Source organism: Corvus cornix, chromosome 1, assembly GCF_000738735.6.
Source record: "Corvus cornix cornix isolate S_Up_H32 chromosome 1, ASM73873v5, whole genome shotgun sequence".
Classification (NCBI taxonomy): Eukaryota; Metazoa; Chordata; class Aves; order Passeriformes; family Corvidae; genus Corvus; species Corvus cornix.
Window position 1 is genome coordinate 47,587,279 of NC_046332.1, and position 15,951 is coordinate 47,603,229.

Genomic DNA, 15,951 nt, shown 5'->3' on the forward strand with positions numbered 1-15,951 from the left:
ATGTGCTTTAATTTTTTTTTCCTGCTAAAATTCATCATTAGCCCAACAATTCTAAGGTCTTTTGGACCGATCCCTGAGATACACCGGGGGTTGACTGGCGGGCAGTGCCCCCACTTTATCTAACAAATTCCAGGGTAAAAAAAGCACCCGAACATAATAATAATAATAATAATAAAGCGATGGACACGCTTCCCCCGGACGACGAGACACATACACTGTACACCTGTACACACGGCCGGCCCCGCGGGGCGGTGTAGTGCATCGGGGGGCCGCTCCCACCGTGCCCCCCGGCCCGGCCCGATCCGCTGCGTCCTCCAGCAGCCCTGCGCCGCTGTCCCCGGCCGCTGTCACTGCGGGGCACCGGGGCCGAGCCCGGCGGCGGCCGCCCCCGCCGCGGGACCCTGCAATGAGGCGCTGGGGCTGAGGGGCTCCGCGCCGCCGGGCTGCGCCTGCTGCAGCTTCTTCTTGTTGATCTTCCTCTCCTTCGCACGCCTATTCTGGAACCAGATTTTCACCTGCCGGGGGGTGGACAGGGGAGTGAGGGGGAGCGGTTCGCCGGGGATGTATCCCCCTCTCAGCGGCTCTCACCGAGAGCGCATCCCAGCCCCTCGCGATCCGCCCCCGCGCAGCCCCGTCCCGCGCATCCCTGCCCCCGCGCAGCCCGGCCACACGTGGTGAGCGTAGGGAGCGCCACTCTTGGGACAGACCTGCCTCTCCGACAGCCCCAGGTTGGAGGCCAGCTCCGCTTTTCTCCTGATGGTGATGTAGCGGCTGTAGTGAAACTCCTTCTCCAGCTCCAGCCGCTGGTGGTCGGTGTACACGACGCGGTACTTGTCTTTCGTCCTGGTTTTAACTGCGGAGCACAAAGCCAGGGTTGAGAAAGTCAAAGCCAAAGGGCAGAGTTGACCGCAGCCATCCTCTCTGCCGTGCAGAGCGTTCAGGAGCAGTCCTATCCCCCCTCCCGAGCTGGCTACTCGCTTCCCCCTGCCCTGGGCTCTGCTGAGCGCAGCAGAGGAGAGGAGACGTCCCGCAGCTCCTTGGAGACATGGGCGCAGGCTTCCAGCCCCGGTTGCCAGCCCTGGCCCCACCGCACACCCCTGCCTTGCACGGAGACAACTTTACTGCGCACTTTGTTGGCCTTTTGGTTTTGTTTTGCCTTCCCGAGCGACAATAAACTTCTTATAGAGAAACAGGAAAAGAGAAAGAGAGAAAAGGCCCGTTCAGGGCACGGTGATTTCGTTTCTAAACGAGAAACAGCGATCTAAGGGTGGAGAATCGGGAGCGACCACGGGGAACCACTCGTGTACCGGCCCAGCTCCCCATTTTCTGTTCTGGCATGGGAGCTAAGGGGATTTCTTGGAAAGCCTGGAAGTGTGACGTGCAACTTCAGAGTTAAAAAAAACCCGACCCAACCCAAGCCAACGAACAAACGAACAAAAAAACCCAAACCAAACACCGAAAACGCAATGGAATCCGTAGGCGAATCCCAGCGAGCAGCCGGGGAGAGTGCATCGCCGCAGTCGGTGACCTCCTTTTTCCCGAGGGTTTCTTGTTTAACTGGTTGTGTCCCCGGCCCTCCCGTTCTCCAGGGAGCCGAGGCGGGGAGTCTCTGCCCCCAAGGTGCTTAATGGCTAGCAGGCTGACTTTGTTCAGGTAAACTCTCTGCAAACCACAACAAAAGCACCCTGTAAAGATACAAGCCTGATCAGAGAAAACTCCCCAGAGCCAGTGAATAGGGAACACAATCCCAAACAATGCAGGACAAGGAGATCTTATCAAAGAAAAACCCTTCTCAAAGCCTTAATGACAGCCACATTCTGTTTGAATTACCACTACTGAACAAATGGCGGCAGGCGCTTTCATCCCCCCAGCTCTGCACATTAACATAAACACTGGCTCCAAAGGCAGAATTTGAATGGAGACAAGGGACCGGCCACCACCGCACAAGCCCAAACTGTGGGAATACCATGGGCTGCTGTGGGAAGCGCGGTGGGCCTGTAAGAGCTGCACCGCCACCGGCACCCGGGACGCGGCTTTACCAGCGGTCGGCACCGGGGCACCGAGGCTTTTCTCCCGGGGCGCGGCAGCCACAGGCGTAGCCGGAGCTCCCGCTCCGCGCCGCCCAGGGAACCCCCGCCGGCCCTGCCGTCGGTCACGCAAGGCAGGGGATGAGAGGGGAATGTCATATCATTATTCACTGCGAACGTTGTCATCCTTTTTTTTTTGTTTCCCGGCCACTATATATAAATATTTTAAAACATTTTTTTAAGTGCAAAAAAAAAAAAAAAAAAAAAGGGAAAAAAAAGGAAAATAGGATAGGATAGATAGCACTCGTGGAAGGTGTATATCAAAGCGCGGGACACGCATGTCCCCTGGCGGATGCACCGTGGGAATAAAAGAGGGGGTCTGCGGGGGTATTAACATCACAAGGGAGCGCGGCGCCGGCTACGGCCTGACCCGGGAGGGCACGCCCTCGCACGGCCCAGCACGGCCCGGCCGGGGGCACAGCCCGGCCCGCAGGGATCGGGCGGGCAAGTGGCCACCGCTGTCGCTCGGGAGGCCTGGCCGCACGGAGACCTTAATAAAGGGCAGGCGCCCAGTGACTCAGAAACAAATGCGGAGCGACACCGGCCGATGATTTATATGACTATAATTGGTTATAAAAATCTTCTAAGTGGCTATAAGCAGGAGAGCGGAGCAGTGGGAGGAAGAGCGAGCGTTTCCTCAGGCTCCGGGCCATTCCACCCTGCTCCGCCGGAGCGCACCCCCGGGCACTGAGCCCCCGGGGCCGGCAGCGGCTGCTCACCGGCGGAACGCCGCTCCTATCGCTGCCGGCCCGGTGCCCAGCAGCGCGGACTGGCTGCCGGCAAAGCCCGGCAGTCCTGTTCTCCCGAGGACCGACCCTCGGGCGGGTTTGTTTCGGGGAGCTCTCCCCGAGAAAAGGCTTTGCCGGGCTGCCCGGGGTACGGGGAGCGGGCTGCGCCCCGGGGGAGTCGTCGGAGGGACAGCCCTCCCGGCCTCGTCCCGCACTTACCCTGGCTGCTGAGCGGGGGCTGCGCCGGCTTCCTCATCCCACTCGCAGAGGCCGCGGCGCTGCCCACCGGGGGAGAGCGGCTCGGGGGCGGCGCTGGCGGCGGCGCTGGCGCGCTGAGGGCTGCATGACCCCGGCGGAGCAGTGGGCCGCGGGGCCGGCGTGGTGGTGGGCGTGCGGGTGGTGGTGGTGGTGGTAGTCGGCGGGGCTGTAGGCCATGGGGGCGGCGGGGGAGCCCCCGTTGAGGCCGTGGACGGCGCCGGCGGCCGGCGGCGCCCCTTGGCCATAGGTGCCCCAGTCGTCGCGGAGCGGGGCGGCGTAGGGCGCGGGCCAGGCCGGCCCGGGGGACTGGGCGCCGTCGAGGTTCACATGGTACCCGCTGTAATCCGCGTACTGCGGGGCACCAACGAAGTTCTGCGCCGCCAGGTTAAGCCCCCCCGAGTGCCGCACCGGGCCGGGGTACATGGGCCCGTCCTTCTCCAAGAGGTAGCTCACGTACATGCTGGCGGGGCCCCGGCGGCGGCTCTCCACATGCTGCTCGGGGCTCTCGCCGCGGCGCGCCTGCTGCTGCCTGGGGCGGGCTGCCCGGGGCGGGGAGGGGGCAGGCGGAGGGGCCGCGGCCCCGCGCTGCGCTCCGCGCTCCTCCGCGCTCCCGGTCCGAATCCAATGGCCGGCAGTCCTTACATGATTAACGATTGTTTACAAGGCTCTATTAGTAATGGCCCAGACACACCAAAGGCAGGTGACGTGGAGAGGCGCTGGGTATATAGCTACTACCCCTAAAAGACGATTTGCATTTAAAAAGATAAGGAGAGGGCAGCGACCTGATCACAGCTAAATATTCAAGCCTTTATTGTTTAAGAGCTTCCTCCTTCCATTGCAACCTGGTGCACTTTAACCTCCAATCACAGGTTCAAAGGATGAAATCAAGAGACTTGCAAAAGACAGAGAGGGAGATCTAAGGGCGAGGGTGGGAATATGGGAGACGTGTATCACGGCCGATCTCTAGGCAGCACTTCAGCCATCTCTTCTCTGTGCTTTGGGGCTGGGAGGTGGGGGGGTGGGGGGGTGGGGAAGGGGCGGAAGAGGAGGAGTTTTGATTAAAAATCCACAAAGCTATTTTGTCGTGGTTGTTTTAAGCAACAAACCCCATCGCGACGGCCTACTGCTTTTTCTAAAACGCTTCCCACCCGCTCCCGCTCCCACTCGGTCATGGGCGATGAAGGCGAGGTAAGAGGAGAAATCCCCCCCTCCAAGGGCGCTGTCTCCTTCCTCCGCGTGTGCCTGCAGAGATTCGAGGCTGGGCGCGCCCAGTAGGTCCGGGAAAGGACGAGGACTTGGGGTGCCTTCGTCTGAAGCACCCTCTGTCCTCAGATCCACCTGGAGCGAGGCCGGATCATCCCGCCGCGCGGGGGGGGGGTGGGGGGGTGGGGGGGGGGCTTGGACCGAGGCAGGGGATGGTTTTCCTCAAGGGGGGGAACCATCAACCTCCTCCAAAGCCTGCCACCTCACTGGGCGATTCCCTAGCTGCAGCACGGCCGAGCCCGCGAGGAACCCGACGGCTTGTCCCTCCGTGCACACTCACTTCTTCCCTCCCCGACTCCTTGGAAAACCCTCTGGAAATGCTGGCCCTGGAAGGGCGGCTCCCAGGCAAGCGGCAGCCGGCTCCCCCGGCCCAGCCAGTCCCCTTTGAAGAGGCGACCCCCTCTCAGCTTCCCCCGCCGCTTTTATGCTTTAACTTTTCACCCTGAGCGGGGACAATGCGAAACGACGTTTGCATATTCGCATCTTTTCCCATGACACAGCGAGGAAACCTTTCACCCGCCGAGAAAAAATGGACGAGGAAGGGAACGTCCCCCCGTTTTCCCAGCACGTTCCGCCGGAGCAGCGCAGCACCGTCTCAGCCATTCTCACCGGCTCTCCGGTCCCTTGGGGCGGCTGCGGCTCGGTCCTACCGGGGGTCCCCCAATGGGCCCCGCGCTGTCCCGGACACCCGTGTCCCGGGTATTACATACGGAGATCCACGTGGTCGTGTCCCAGGGGTATATTTCCTTCCACGTGGGTGGCTGTTCTGCACACTGAGGAGTGTCACTGAGACGGGGCGTCTTGCAGCTGAGGGCGCATTTCAGCTCTGCAAAGGCAGATATCCCGAACCCACTCTCTGAAAATCTCCCTCTCTTTCCCTCTATCCTATCGTTCCTTTGGTGCTGAGCGTGGGGCTGACGCGGAGCCGTGCTTTAAAGCCAGTGGGGGTAATTCAGCGACCGCTCTCAAAATGTCCGAAGGGTTCCAGTGTCAGTGGCCCTGGGAGACCAGGACGCTCATGTAGGAAAGGATGGAGCATCTCTCCTGGGGAAGAGGCCACAGACGGCCCCCCCGGAGCCGCTGTGAATGCTCCGGATGCGAGGAACGGGGTATCCCCACCCGGCACACATGCCTGCGCCCACACCGTCACTTGTTCGCAGGCTGTCGCAGGCGGCCGCCGTTGCGACCCTGCGATAACAGCAGCACAACAGCAGGGATGTAGAGATGCCTGCCAGACGCTTTCTCTGGAGGGAATTTCTCTCTGTGTTGCCTATTCCCACCATGACACTTTTCCCCCTCCCCGACGGTTGGGTAACGACGAGAGGGAGCGGGGCTTGGAGCTCTCACCGCTGTCTCAGCAGGAGACTGAAATGTAACTCTGGAAAGGAAATGCTCTGTCCTTTCAATGTAATCGCCTCTCCCGATAAGCACCGACAGAGCCGATCTATGCAGATGTGAGTTTGATGATGCCATAAATGGAGAAAGGGGCCATTAAAACGACAAAACTCTGGAGATATTGTAATAAAACGCACTACAACCCTGATCAACCCCGAAACAGCCCGGTTCAGTGTCTAAGGCTCCTTCAGTGAGTCCCTGGCAGGCAGGTGACAGCTTTTTGGGGTGAGACCCGACGCCAGCCCGACCTGGCCGGGCTGGGGGCCGTCGGCCGCGGGGTCGGATGAGAATCCTGGGTCGTCGGTGAAGGACCAGGATAAGGCTCCGAGGAAGCACCGCAACTACCGGGAATGGCAGCCAGAGCGCTGCGCTGCTACTTTGCCGTTCTGATAGTGGTCCCAGCTGCCTTCCGAGTACGGGGAGGACTTGGAGAGAACGGGCCCCACCAGCCATACCCTAACCAGGGTCGGCGGCGAGATGGGGACGAGTCCCTCTTCCCCCGTGGATAAATGCTTCGGAGCATCCTCTGCCGCCGCTCAGCTGCTCCTCGTACGCGACCCGTGGCAGCTGCTGGGGATGGGGACACGCTGCCCCGGGAAACTCTTGTCTCAAAATAAGCGGGATCCCGATCCGCGCACTCCTAGATAGCTTTGCGGCTCTTCGGGCTCGTTTTCGTTGTGACTGGCACAGGATTCGTCCCCCCTCCGGCCCTACCCAGCTATCGGGGCTTCTCAAGGAGGTTGGGGAGAGACGATATATCTCTCGGCCGGGTTTCACCCCTTTTTTCCTCTCCGTTCTGCCCACTCCCTCTCTGCTTTCGTCTCGGGTTTTCTCTTTAGCTCCGGCCCAGAGCAGCAGAGCCAGGAGAGGAGTGGGGACCATGGGACCAGACCCCGACATTGGAGCGTGGGTGAAGGCCCGATCTCTCCCTCTTTGCTTCCTCCGTTTTTTTCCTATTTAGTTAGATCCTGAGCAGGGAACTGCGACCCAACGCCTCTCAAGCTGACAAGTGCCGGATGGGGGACACCGTTCGCAGGGAAATATCTTCCCCCGCGTCTCCATGCTGACCCCGATATTTCCCCCGCCGGGCTGTTTCACCCAGGGCTGCCTCCTGGGCAGACGCCGGGCTCCCCGCCTTCCTCCTTCAGCCTCAGCCTTGCTGCTTGATCTGAAAAAATAATTACCGACATTATTCCGGGGGGAGTCAGGGCAGCGGTACGACTGCGGGGAAGTGCCGGGGGCAGGGCTCTATGCCCGCTGCCGGGCCCTCGGACTCCGGGCAGGCGGTGCTCGCATCACCTCGCTTCGGAGCCAGCGCTCATCGCCGCCGCGGGTCACGGGGCTGGCGCGGACTGGGGGATAATGGCTCGAGCAGCACAGCTCGAGGACCCCCGTCCCAGGTCAGCGACGTCCCCATAAGCCACGGGAAGGGCCGAGCGCCGCGCAGCACCCGCGATCCCTCCTCCACAAACTGTTCCCACTCGGCGGGAGCCGGCCGGGGATGCGGATTCACCGTCTTTATTTCTACTAGTTTTGTGGTTGAAATAATTGATTTTTCTGTGATTTAGGAGAATCTTGGGGTGGGATGGGGGAGGGATCTTCCCGTGTCCTTCCACCTTAACGACACGGAACCGGGAGCGTTGTTTGCAAGGTAAAGAAAAAAAAAAAGCCCGCTTGAAAGCCCTTTGACGGCCGCGGAGAGAGAAGGGAAGGAGGAATCGTGTGTTAGTTAGTCCGACCTGTGGAATTTATGACTCCCCCTAAGCACAGACATGATAAGGACTTAGAAAACATCTTGGATCTTTTCAAGCCGGCAGCCCCCGAGGCTTTGATGTAGATTACCTTGCAGAATAACCCAATACTTTTATCCTGGGGTTGATACTCGTCTTGTTTAAGCACATGCCTCTAGGAGGGGGTTAGATGCTGAACGCTCGCTCCCGAGCGGATTCGCGTTGCTGGGAAGAAAGCAGACTGGGAGGGAAGGGGGCACCTTGTGCCTGGCCGGGGCACAGTCGCCCGCACCAGCACCGCCACGGGCCGGCCCTGCGACCCCGGCCGGCCTTGCCCCTTTGCACAGGTGCTGCCAGGCCTGAGTTCACACGGCCCTGTTCCCCTTCAGGAAACAGGAACGTAAACAGAGAAGAAGAAAAGAAGTCGTACGATACACCAGAGGCTTCTGCAGCCAGAGGCTTGTGAGGGTGTCCCTAGTTTCTCAGGTCCAGTGGCTGGCACACCTCTGATGGTCAAGGAAAGAGCCTTGGTTGGATTTTATTTTAGTTTAGTTTATTACTTTTCTTTACTTGATTTTTACCTTACTTTATTATCTTTCTTAAATGCCACAGAGAAAAATTGCCGCACCAGGGCGCCCCAGCTGCCTGCAGAGCGCTGGTGCCCGGCCCCTGCTGGCACGTCCCGCCTGGGACGGCCGGGGCCTGATCACGGGAGCCGTGAGTCACCGGGCAGCGCGCATCCGCAGGACGGCCCCGACGGCGCGGGCCGGGCGGGGGCGGTCCCTGTCACGGAAGGGGAGTCCAGGGCACGGCTGTTATCGCCCCTGCCCCCCAAGGACACCCCCCTCCCACCCACGGACGCTCCCCGCAGCACGCAGGGCCGCTGTTATCTTCCCCGGACCCGGCAGCGCCCGGCACGGGATGCAGCGGGAGCGCGGCGCTGCCCAGCCTCACGCTCTCGGCTTCGCGGCGAGGCACGGCCGGCCCGGGACACCGAGGCAGAGGTTGCTCCGCGGTCTCCCAGCCCTCCTTCAGAGCCACGCCACTCCCCGGGAAACCGCAAGCCCTGGCCCAGCTGGTGGGATGGAGCCACTAACACCAGTGCCGGCTCCCGTGCCAAGCAAAACACCGAATTTGAGCTGATGCCCTCACTGCTTTCCTCACTGATTAATTTTCTACATCTCCCAGCTTTGAAACCTTAGCAGGGAGGTGATGCACGCCCCTTGGGTGCATTGTCCCCAGCTCGACAACCTGCAAGTCTTGCCGATTTTTCCCCCTCATTCCCTCTGCTCCAGGCCCTTCCTTGGCAACATGCTTTGGGGTGGTTGCCCCATACCACTGTCTCCCTCAGCACTGAGTTCTGTGGCAAGCCCAATCCTACAAACCCCTTCAGTGAGAGGAGGCACATGGTGTTGCTGACCCATGTAGATGGTTTCTTGTTTGCCAGACCATAATTGTACGCATCCCTACAGGGCCATGGTGCTTTGTGGATCATATTTCATGCTAGGAAATACAGGAGTCCAAAGCAGGCAAGTGCCAAGCGGTTCTTTGGCCTGGCAGGGAGCAGGCCAAGGCTCCCACATGGGACCTTGCTTTATGATGGGGCTGTAGGAAGGCAGAAGAAGACTCATCTTTCTCCACAGACAAACCTGTACTCTCCAACCCAAACCCTTAGTCCTTCTGGCTCCAAGGAGGAATTGGTACCTGACTGCTCTCCATCATCCCACATTTGCTCCCAGCTGTTTTATTCTAGTACTTGAGAGATAAAAGGAGTCTCACCACACTTTGTTTCTGGTCTGAAAAGAAGCCCCAAAAGGAGCAGAAGGTAGGGCCAGGCAGACCCAGAGCCAGCTTCCCAGCTGTGGCCCACACTCCCCTCCCCTGGGGTCTCCTCTGTGACTCAGCTCCCAGGGACCAGCCCAGCCCTGTGTCAGTTTAGCTTCACAGCCCTCCTCACCCAGGGCAACCCTATACACAGGAGGCTTTCAAAAGGAGAACCCAGTACACATCACGTAATTGCTTCTCCAAGAGAAATATGTGGGAAACTAGAGCTAGGCATCTCTTTCTTTTTAGGATCTGAAGCCTCCAACCCTCCTCTGAAGACAGGGCTGTCATGGCACTGGTGGGACTGGAGGACTGTCATTAGAAGTAACTTCTGGGTTTTCTTCAGCTGGAAGATGGTGACGTACACACAGCATACAGCACGAAGGGAGAGAAACCCTAGTGCTGCTGGAAGGAGGCTTCTCTGGGCAACCAAAACTAAGTGTCAAAGCCTGGCTGTGGTGCAAAGGATCATGAACAGGTGTAGGCACTACATGGCAGCAGGAGTGGGTCACTGTCAGGATCTCCTGTCTGTTTTCATCCCAGCTAAGCAGTGTTTAAATGAACTGGATCTCACCCCAGATTTTATGTGCCTCTGTGGAGGTGACCACAGAAGTATCACCAATTTCCTACCTCTCTCCACAAACAAGTCTTCAAAATTCCTTCTTAGCTGAGATCTGAACCAAATTGTGCCCCAGGGCACCTACACTTTTTCTAGGAGTGTAACTATCAGTTTTCCAGTACATAATTAAACACCCAATTTTCAATCTGTCAGCCACCTGTAAGGCAGGATCTCTGCCCTGAGCAGCTGCGCTATTTATCTCATCATTATGAAGCATTTCAGGAAGCATGAATCCAGGTGTCAGACAACCTGCCTGGAAGGGACTCCTTCCAGGCCATTCCATAATGCTGGGGTGCTCGCTGAGGGTGAGAAGGAGCTGGGCTCGGGTTCCAGCTCTTTCTGAAGCCTTCCAGCTCTTTCTGAAGCCATTTGAGACCTTTTCAGTGGGTCTTTTTGTGTCCTTTTTTAAAAGCTGTTTTCCTTTGCATGGTCTAATTAATTAGCCACTGATGAAGGCGGCAGAGTGGGAAGCCTGAGCCCTGAGCCACTTGATCTAATTCAGTGTCTGAGAGAAGGGGCTGAGATTTGGTGTATCCAGCTCCATAGGATCCACTTATCCTCAGTCTGCTTTGATTTTTTGCCTCTGAAATAATTTCCAGCAGAAGTTTTGCCTCTTAAAAAATAACCATCTGCAAATAGCTCTGGAGCAACTTTTACCTTAGATTTCTTCATTGCCTTTCACAGTTCCCTCCACGAACATGTGGACTGAAAGCCACTGCTAGCATGCATGACAGGGTCACTTCTGCGCTTCTCTTCTGGTTTAACACATGGTTAGTCCCAGCTTCTCTCAGAGGGACCCCACAGAGCCCATCCCAGGTATCCCAAACCCAAAAGCATGACGTGTTGGAGAAGCACTTCCAGTTTCTCTTGATCGGGACCGAGAAGGGTGTCTTATAGTTTTGGTCCCTGCTGCCTGTCACACACGGACATGGTTGTTTGGGAAAACGCTCTGAGGGGGCTGAGTGGTTTGTGCTGGTACTGGGCTTGTCCCATCAGTGCTACGAGGTTTTGGCTGTGCAGTCCTTTTGACCGACACTCACGTCCCCAGTCCTGCTCTCCTGTGGCTCAGACACTGCGGCTGGCCCAAGTCCCCCTGCTGAGCGCCAGCCCTGGTCCTTGTGCCCTGCCCAGCGCCCCTCGGCCGTGTCCGCCCGGCAGCCGCGGTCGCGGAGCTCCACCTAGTGCCGGCTGCGGCGGCGGAACGGGGCCGCCCGTGCCCGGGCATCCCGCGGGCGGAGCCCCTCGGGACACGGCTGCCGGCTCCGAGGTGTGCTCTTGCAGATAGGGGGGAAAGAAAATTCAGGCAGATTCCGCAGCGCCATCCTGTCTTTCAGCTTGGGTTGTCAAATTATGTTTCTTCTTATTTCGTTACTGTTACGAGGGAGAGCTCAGTGTCCTTTGCCCTTCAGCGCTTTTAATTGACCTCAATCCCTTCTATTGCTCTTCTTCCGGGATTAATGATTACTGAATCTTTGTCAGTCTGTGCCTAACTTAAGGCATCCGCCTTAGACTAAAGGCATCTCTGCTGGAGGTCTTCAAACAAGCTTAACTCTCTCCATTCACTATAGGGGGAAAGCATCACTTTCTCATGACAACGTGCTTCTGGAGGCACAGATTAGGGGTCTGGATCCTAATGAGAGAAATGTGGGCATCTCCCTTCAAGAATCATGAAACTGCTCCCTAAACAGCACTGTCTGTGGCTCTGCGTAAGCCTCAGGAATGGACCACCACTTTGCTAAGTTGTGTTGGAAGCATCCAGGAAAGGAAATGTCCTAAAAGAAATTATTTTTCACTCAATACCTCCTGTAGCTTTGTTCCATCTCTCTCTTCTATGTTCAGCCCTTACACGGGGGTTTTTCTCCTGATTGCTCTTTGTCACAGAGTGTTGTGTTGCCTGAGCTGCTTTTCATGTGTGGATCATGAGAAACTGTACTTACTCCAAGATTCTCTATTTGCCTTTGTATTCCCAAGTCTCAGCTCAGCAGTGATGATGGGGCCGGTTGATCTATGTCCAGTTCTTTTTAAATCTTGTGGAAAAACATGTGACACAGCTCCCTGGCATGTTTTTAAGTACATGGGATTCCCAGCTGCTCCTCTTTGAGCCAAGTTCACGTCTGCTTAGTTTCTAAGGTCAGCCAGGCTTGGAAGTGACCAGTTCAGCATTAGGTTCCTCTAACTCTGAAGGCTGAAAACTCCTGTCTGCACAAGACACTCAATTCCCACTGGCCAGCCACTGCAGGCTGTGTGCTAACAGTGCTGAACAGTGACATCTGGCATACGAACATTTTCAAACTGTTATGGGTATGTTAAAAATAATATACATTTTCCAGAGAATGCAATGTTGAAATTTATTTCTGTCTAAATAACTCCAAATTGCTCTTCAGCAGTTTGAATCTGATTAAAATATTAAGGATTCATCAGTAATTATTAACAACATTAACAAAAATATACAAATCATAATTATTGTATTGCAACATTATTTTCAGACAGTGTTAGTTAAGAGCAGCTCAATTTCTGTGATAGCACATTCTATCCAAACAGTTATTAATTTATAACACATGCCTCTGAAAAATCCTAACTGAAGTTAGCACCTTGTAAAATGAAAAAGAGAAAAAAAACCCTATTAACCAATATATTCTCGTCTTCACCCACTGTGATGCAGACAAATATATCCTATTAGTCATGATGAAAGTTGCATTTAGAAATTCCTAAACCTCATAATGAAAATAGCTGTCTTTTAAACTATACTGAAAACACATCAAGCCTCTGGGTATTGTCCTTCGTGTCTATGAGAAAGCTAAAGAGACATACTTTAATTTTAGTGCAGCAGAGTTCATACACCCAGGCCAAATTCTGTGGATTTGGAGTGATGATAATACACACCTAAATTGCTACAGAAGATAATTTCTTCAAAATTAATATTTTCTTTTTTCGTTTTCTTTTTTTTTTAATTTGCTATTGTAACAGACAAAGCCCCATGAATGGAATTAGCTGTAACTCAGCTGAAGTGAGACTTCCAGCTGGAGACTGCCAGCTGGATTTTCCAGACCAGGGAGGTAGAAGGTTATCTGCAAATATCACTTCTCCTGGTTATTTTAGATGCTTATTTTAGGTAGAAAGAAATCACTCCCTGTGAGTGCCTATGTCTCATCAGAAGCTGCAGAATGTAGCCTGGCTGAGTAGAGGCCACCTGAGTAACTAAATCTTGATAAAATGAGCTCACTTGAACTGGACATCCAACAGCTACTCCACAGCCATCGAGATGTCCAGGGTAAGACAGTTACACACAATCAAATTAAGAGCTCCTTGTAAAACAAGACTGATAGAACTTTAACAGTTGGACATCTAAAACTGGTGACCCCAATGGGTCTTTTTTTCCAGTGCTCATTGACACCTGGAGATGAAGATGTGAATAGCACTTGTGGAAATCACACCAGCTCTCCTTAGCTGCATAGTCAATGCTTGTAAACATTGATAAAACAAAAAGAAGTATTTTCTCATGTTTGGTTGCAATGTGGCAAGAACAGTATGAATTCAATAAGCTGATCAGGCACTATTTACACAGCACCAGGAGAAGAGATATTCAGTCGTAGAGAGGCAGCCATAAAATTTGTCTTGCTATAGATCTGCTGAATTCAAACAAATGAATGACACCTTCTTCTCAAAGTCACATTAATACGGACTGGCCCACAAGAAATGCAAACAGTGCAGCAGTTGGTAACAATTTCTCTTCTTAGAGCTGATATAGAACACTTATCCTACACAGGGTTTATGACAATACTGAGACCAAATCCACAACCAGATTATTTTTCAACCTGAGAGTCTTCATGCTGGAGCACAATTGTGGGCAGCAAAGATTTCTCATCCCTGCTTACACGTGGTTTAGTTTTGATGCTGGAATGGTGTGTAGCAACATTTTTCTTCATATTATGGTAAACCTAGAATTGGGAAGAGGAAATAAAAATATCTTCTGTTATTATTTATTGTGCTTGGAAAACTGCTCTTCTCCCCATGAAGCAGGCACTTGTCGGGTACAGACCACCTCCTTATCCATGTTAAAAAGAGCTGGTTTGAGGAACAGCACTGGACTCTAAAGGAAGGTTTTTTCCCTAGGTACAGTGCTATGAAGCTGCTTATTAGTTTGCCTCTACACTTCACAGCTTCTGCCCGGCCAACAGCCTTCAGAGAGGCACAATGCTGCAAAGGCAAGAGCCATTCATAGCTCCTTGCATCCCAAGATATTCTCAAGGACGCTGCACTGGGAAATAGCGTGTCTAGTCCAGAGTGGATACCCAGGTAGGAATTGGTAGTTTGGGAAGGAATTGTCTATCCTCCCTGGAGAGGAGATAAATACCTGATATGGACGGAACAGGACTTCCTCAGATCATCTTTATTATTTTGGCCTTTGAGAATGACATACAGCATGTCTGTGAGGACATGGCATGGTGATCCCTCATGAGAACCCCTGGCCCCTGGTCCATGCTCAGCTCCCCTCCCATGGCAGCTATCAGCATCACCAAACCTGACTGCACTGGCTGCTGTACAAGGGAAGCCCACTCCCACAGTGCAGGCTGAGAGACTTCAGCTTTCCAGAGTCCCAATGCAGGCATTGGGAGGAAGAAAATCCTAGTCAGGAAGGTCAGGATTCTTTCTGACGGCAGAAAAACATGCCCCAAGCTCTTACATGGGTCCATGGGCAATGCATCCATAACACAGTTGTGAACTTCAGTAGAAAGCAGAAGGCTATTCCTCAGCTCATCATGATCTGTGGAACTACATATAAACCCCACAAAAACCCAAACACAAACATTGTTCACATGTTCATCTTACTGTGTTTACTTACTGCTCCTTCTGCCTCAGCCAGCTGACAGGCCAGAGAGGAAACCAGGTTGGAAAAAGAGGGTCTTTTTCTGGAGTCAAGAGCCCAACAGGACTGCATCATGCAATAGCTGAAGAAGCAAAGACATGGCACAGAAAACATGTTAGCTCTTGGATTCTCTGTAAGTGACTACATGGAGTTGAAGGACTTGGATGGGAATCATGGGGACCAGAATGATTTTATAGAAAGAGGCCAGAATAGCAGTGTTGCAGCAGAGGAAAAGAAGCAGAAAGGTAAGGAAAAAGGGTGAAATTATCTTTACAGTGGCTTTATCAGAGAGTCCTTACTAAAATCCTCCTCGTAGTATCAGGGGCAGGATTTCACCTTGGCTGCCACGTAATGGCATGATGAGTTTGTTTTTCAGCTTCCACACAGAAAATGTTAGGAAGACAGTCCTGTCTGTCTTTGGGGCTAAACCTGTTCCTTGTGGACTATGTAGTCTTAAGTACACTTTTCACAGCAAGTCTTTTTATGTAATTTAACATCACAAAAATCTTTCTGGAATTTAAACACCACCTTAGAGTTATTGCAGCTTCATCAGGCCCCAGTGCAGTGTCTGACTGCTAAAGTCCCTTGCAAAGTTACTGGGACAATAGGCTCCCTGGTATTTAAAACCCTCCCATCAATCTTTCACGGGTCAATCTGTCAGATTTACCTGTACCTTTAATGCCATTACAGTCTTCGTGTGGAGATTATAAGAGCAGTGCAGTGTCATAGCAAGGCGCTGTGTCCTTAGAACATCTATGAAATGCCTGCCAGAAGAGCTCAGCCAGCCCAAAGTCCTTCCCTTTCCTCTGTATTCCAGATCTCACAGTTGTCTGTCACCTTCTCTTCTCTTGTTCCCTGGGGCCTATCTCTGCCCAGAGTCCCCCCAGGCACAGAGGCACAGGCTGAAAATAACGTGCTGAGAGCACAGAATTAGCTTCCCCCCAACTCTTCCTTAGAAGGGTGTTTGTCTAAGAGGAACTCTAGCCACGTGGAACTGAAACAAACCTGGTAAAGCTCAATTAAGAAATAAAGTTTTGGAAAAAACCACCAAAAATTTAGTCAATATGGAAAACATAGCTTTTAGGAAAACAAACAAACAAACAAACAAACATAAAGAAAAGGGAAAAGAGAAAAAGCAAAAGAAAAAAAAGGGGAAAAAAAATCTGTGGCCTGAGAACAA

The 15,951-nt window shown here is 53.9% G+C and overlaps 2 protein-coding genes across 3 annotated transcripts in view; both read right to left on the reverse strand.

Annotated features, from left to right (window-relative positions):
• Positions 1–347: 347 nt before the first annotated feature.
• Positions 348–3,532, reverse strand: CDX2 (caudal type homeobox 2). The gene is given in 5 exon segments (XM_039568413.1): positions 348–515; positions 708–853; positions 3,035–3,071; positions 3,073–3,151; positions 3,153–3,532. Coding segments are annotated over 5 exon segments (810 nt in total).
• An 8,703-nt stretch (positions 3,533–12,235) lies between these two features.
• FLT3 (fms related receptor tyrosine kinase 3) overlaps positions 12,236–15,951 on the reverse strand; it is a 41,436-nt gene continuing 37,720 nt past the window's right edge. Inside the window, exons 23-24 of one of the 2 annotated variants that reach the window (XM_010400268.4) lie at positions 14,748–14,853; positions 12,236–13,842 (exon numbers count right to left, since the gene is read on the reverse strand). In XM_010400268.4, the coding sequence (XP_010398570.3) occupies positions 13,708–13,842; positions 14,748–14,853 (241 nt within the window). In that variant the 3' untranslated portion in view covers positions 12,236–13,707. Of the gene's footprint in view, positions 13,843–14,734; positions 14,854–15,951 lie in introns of both variants that reach the window. The other variant, XM_019286300.3, reaches the window with a different exon arrangement.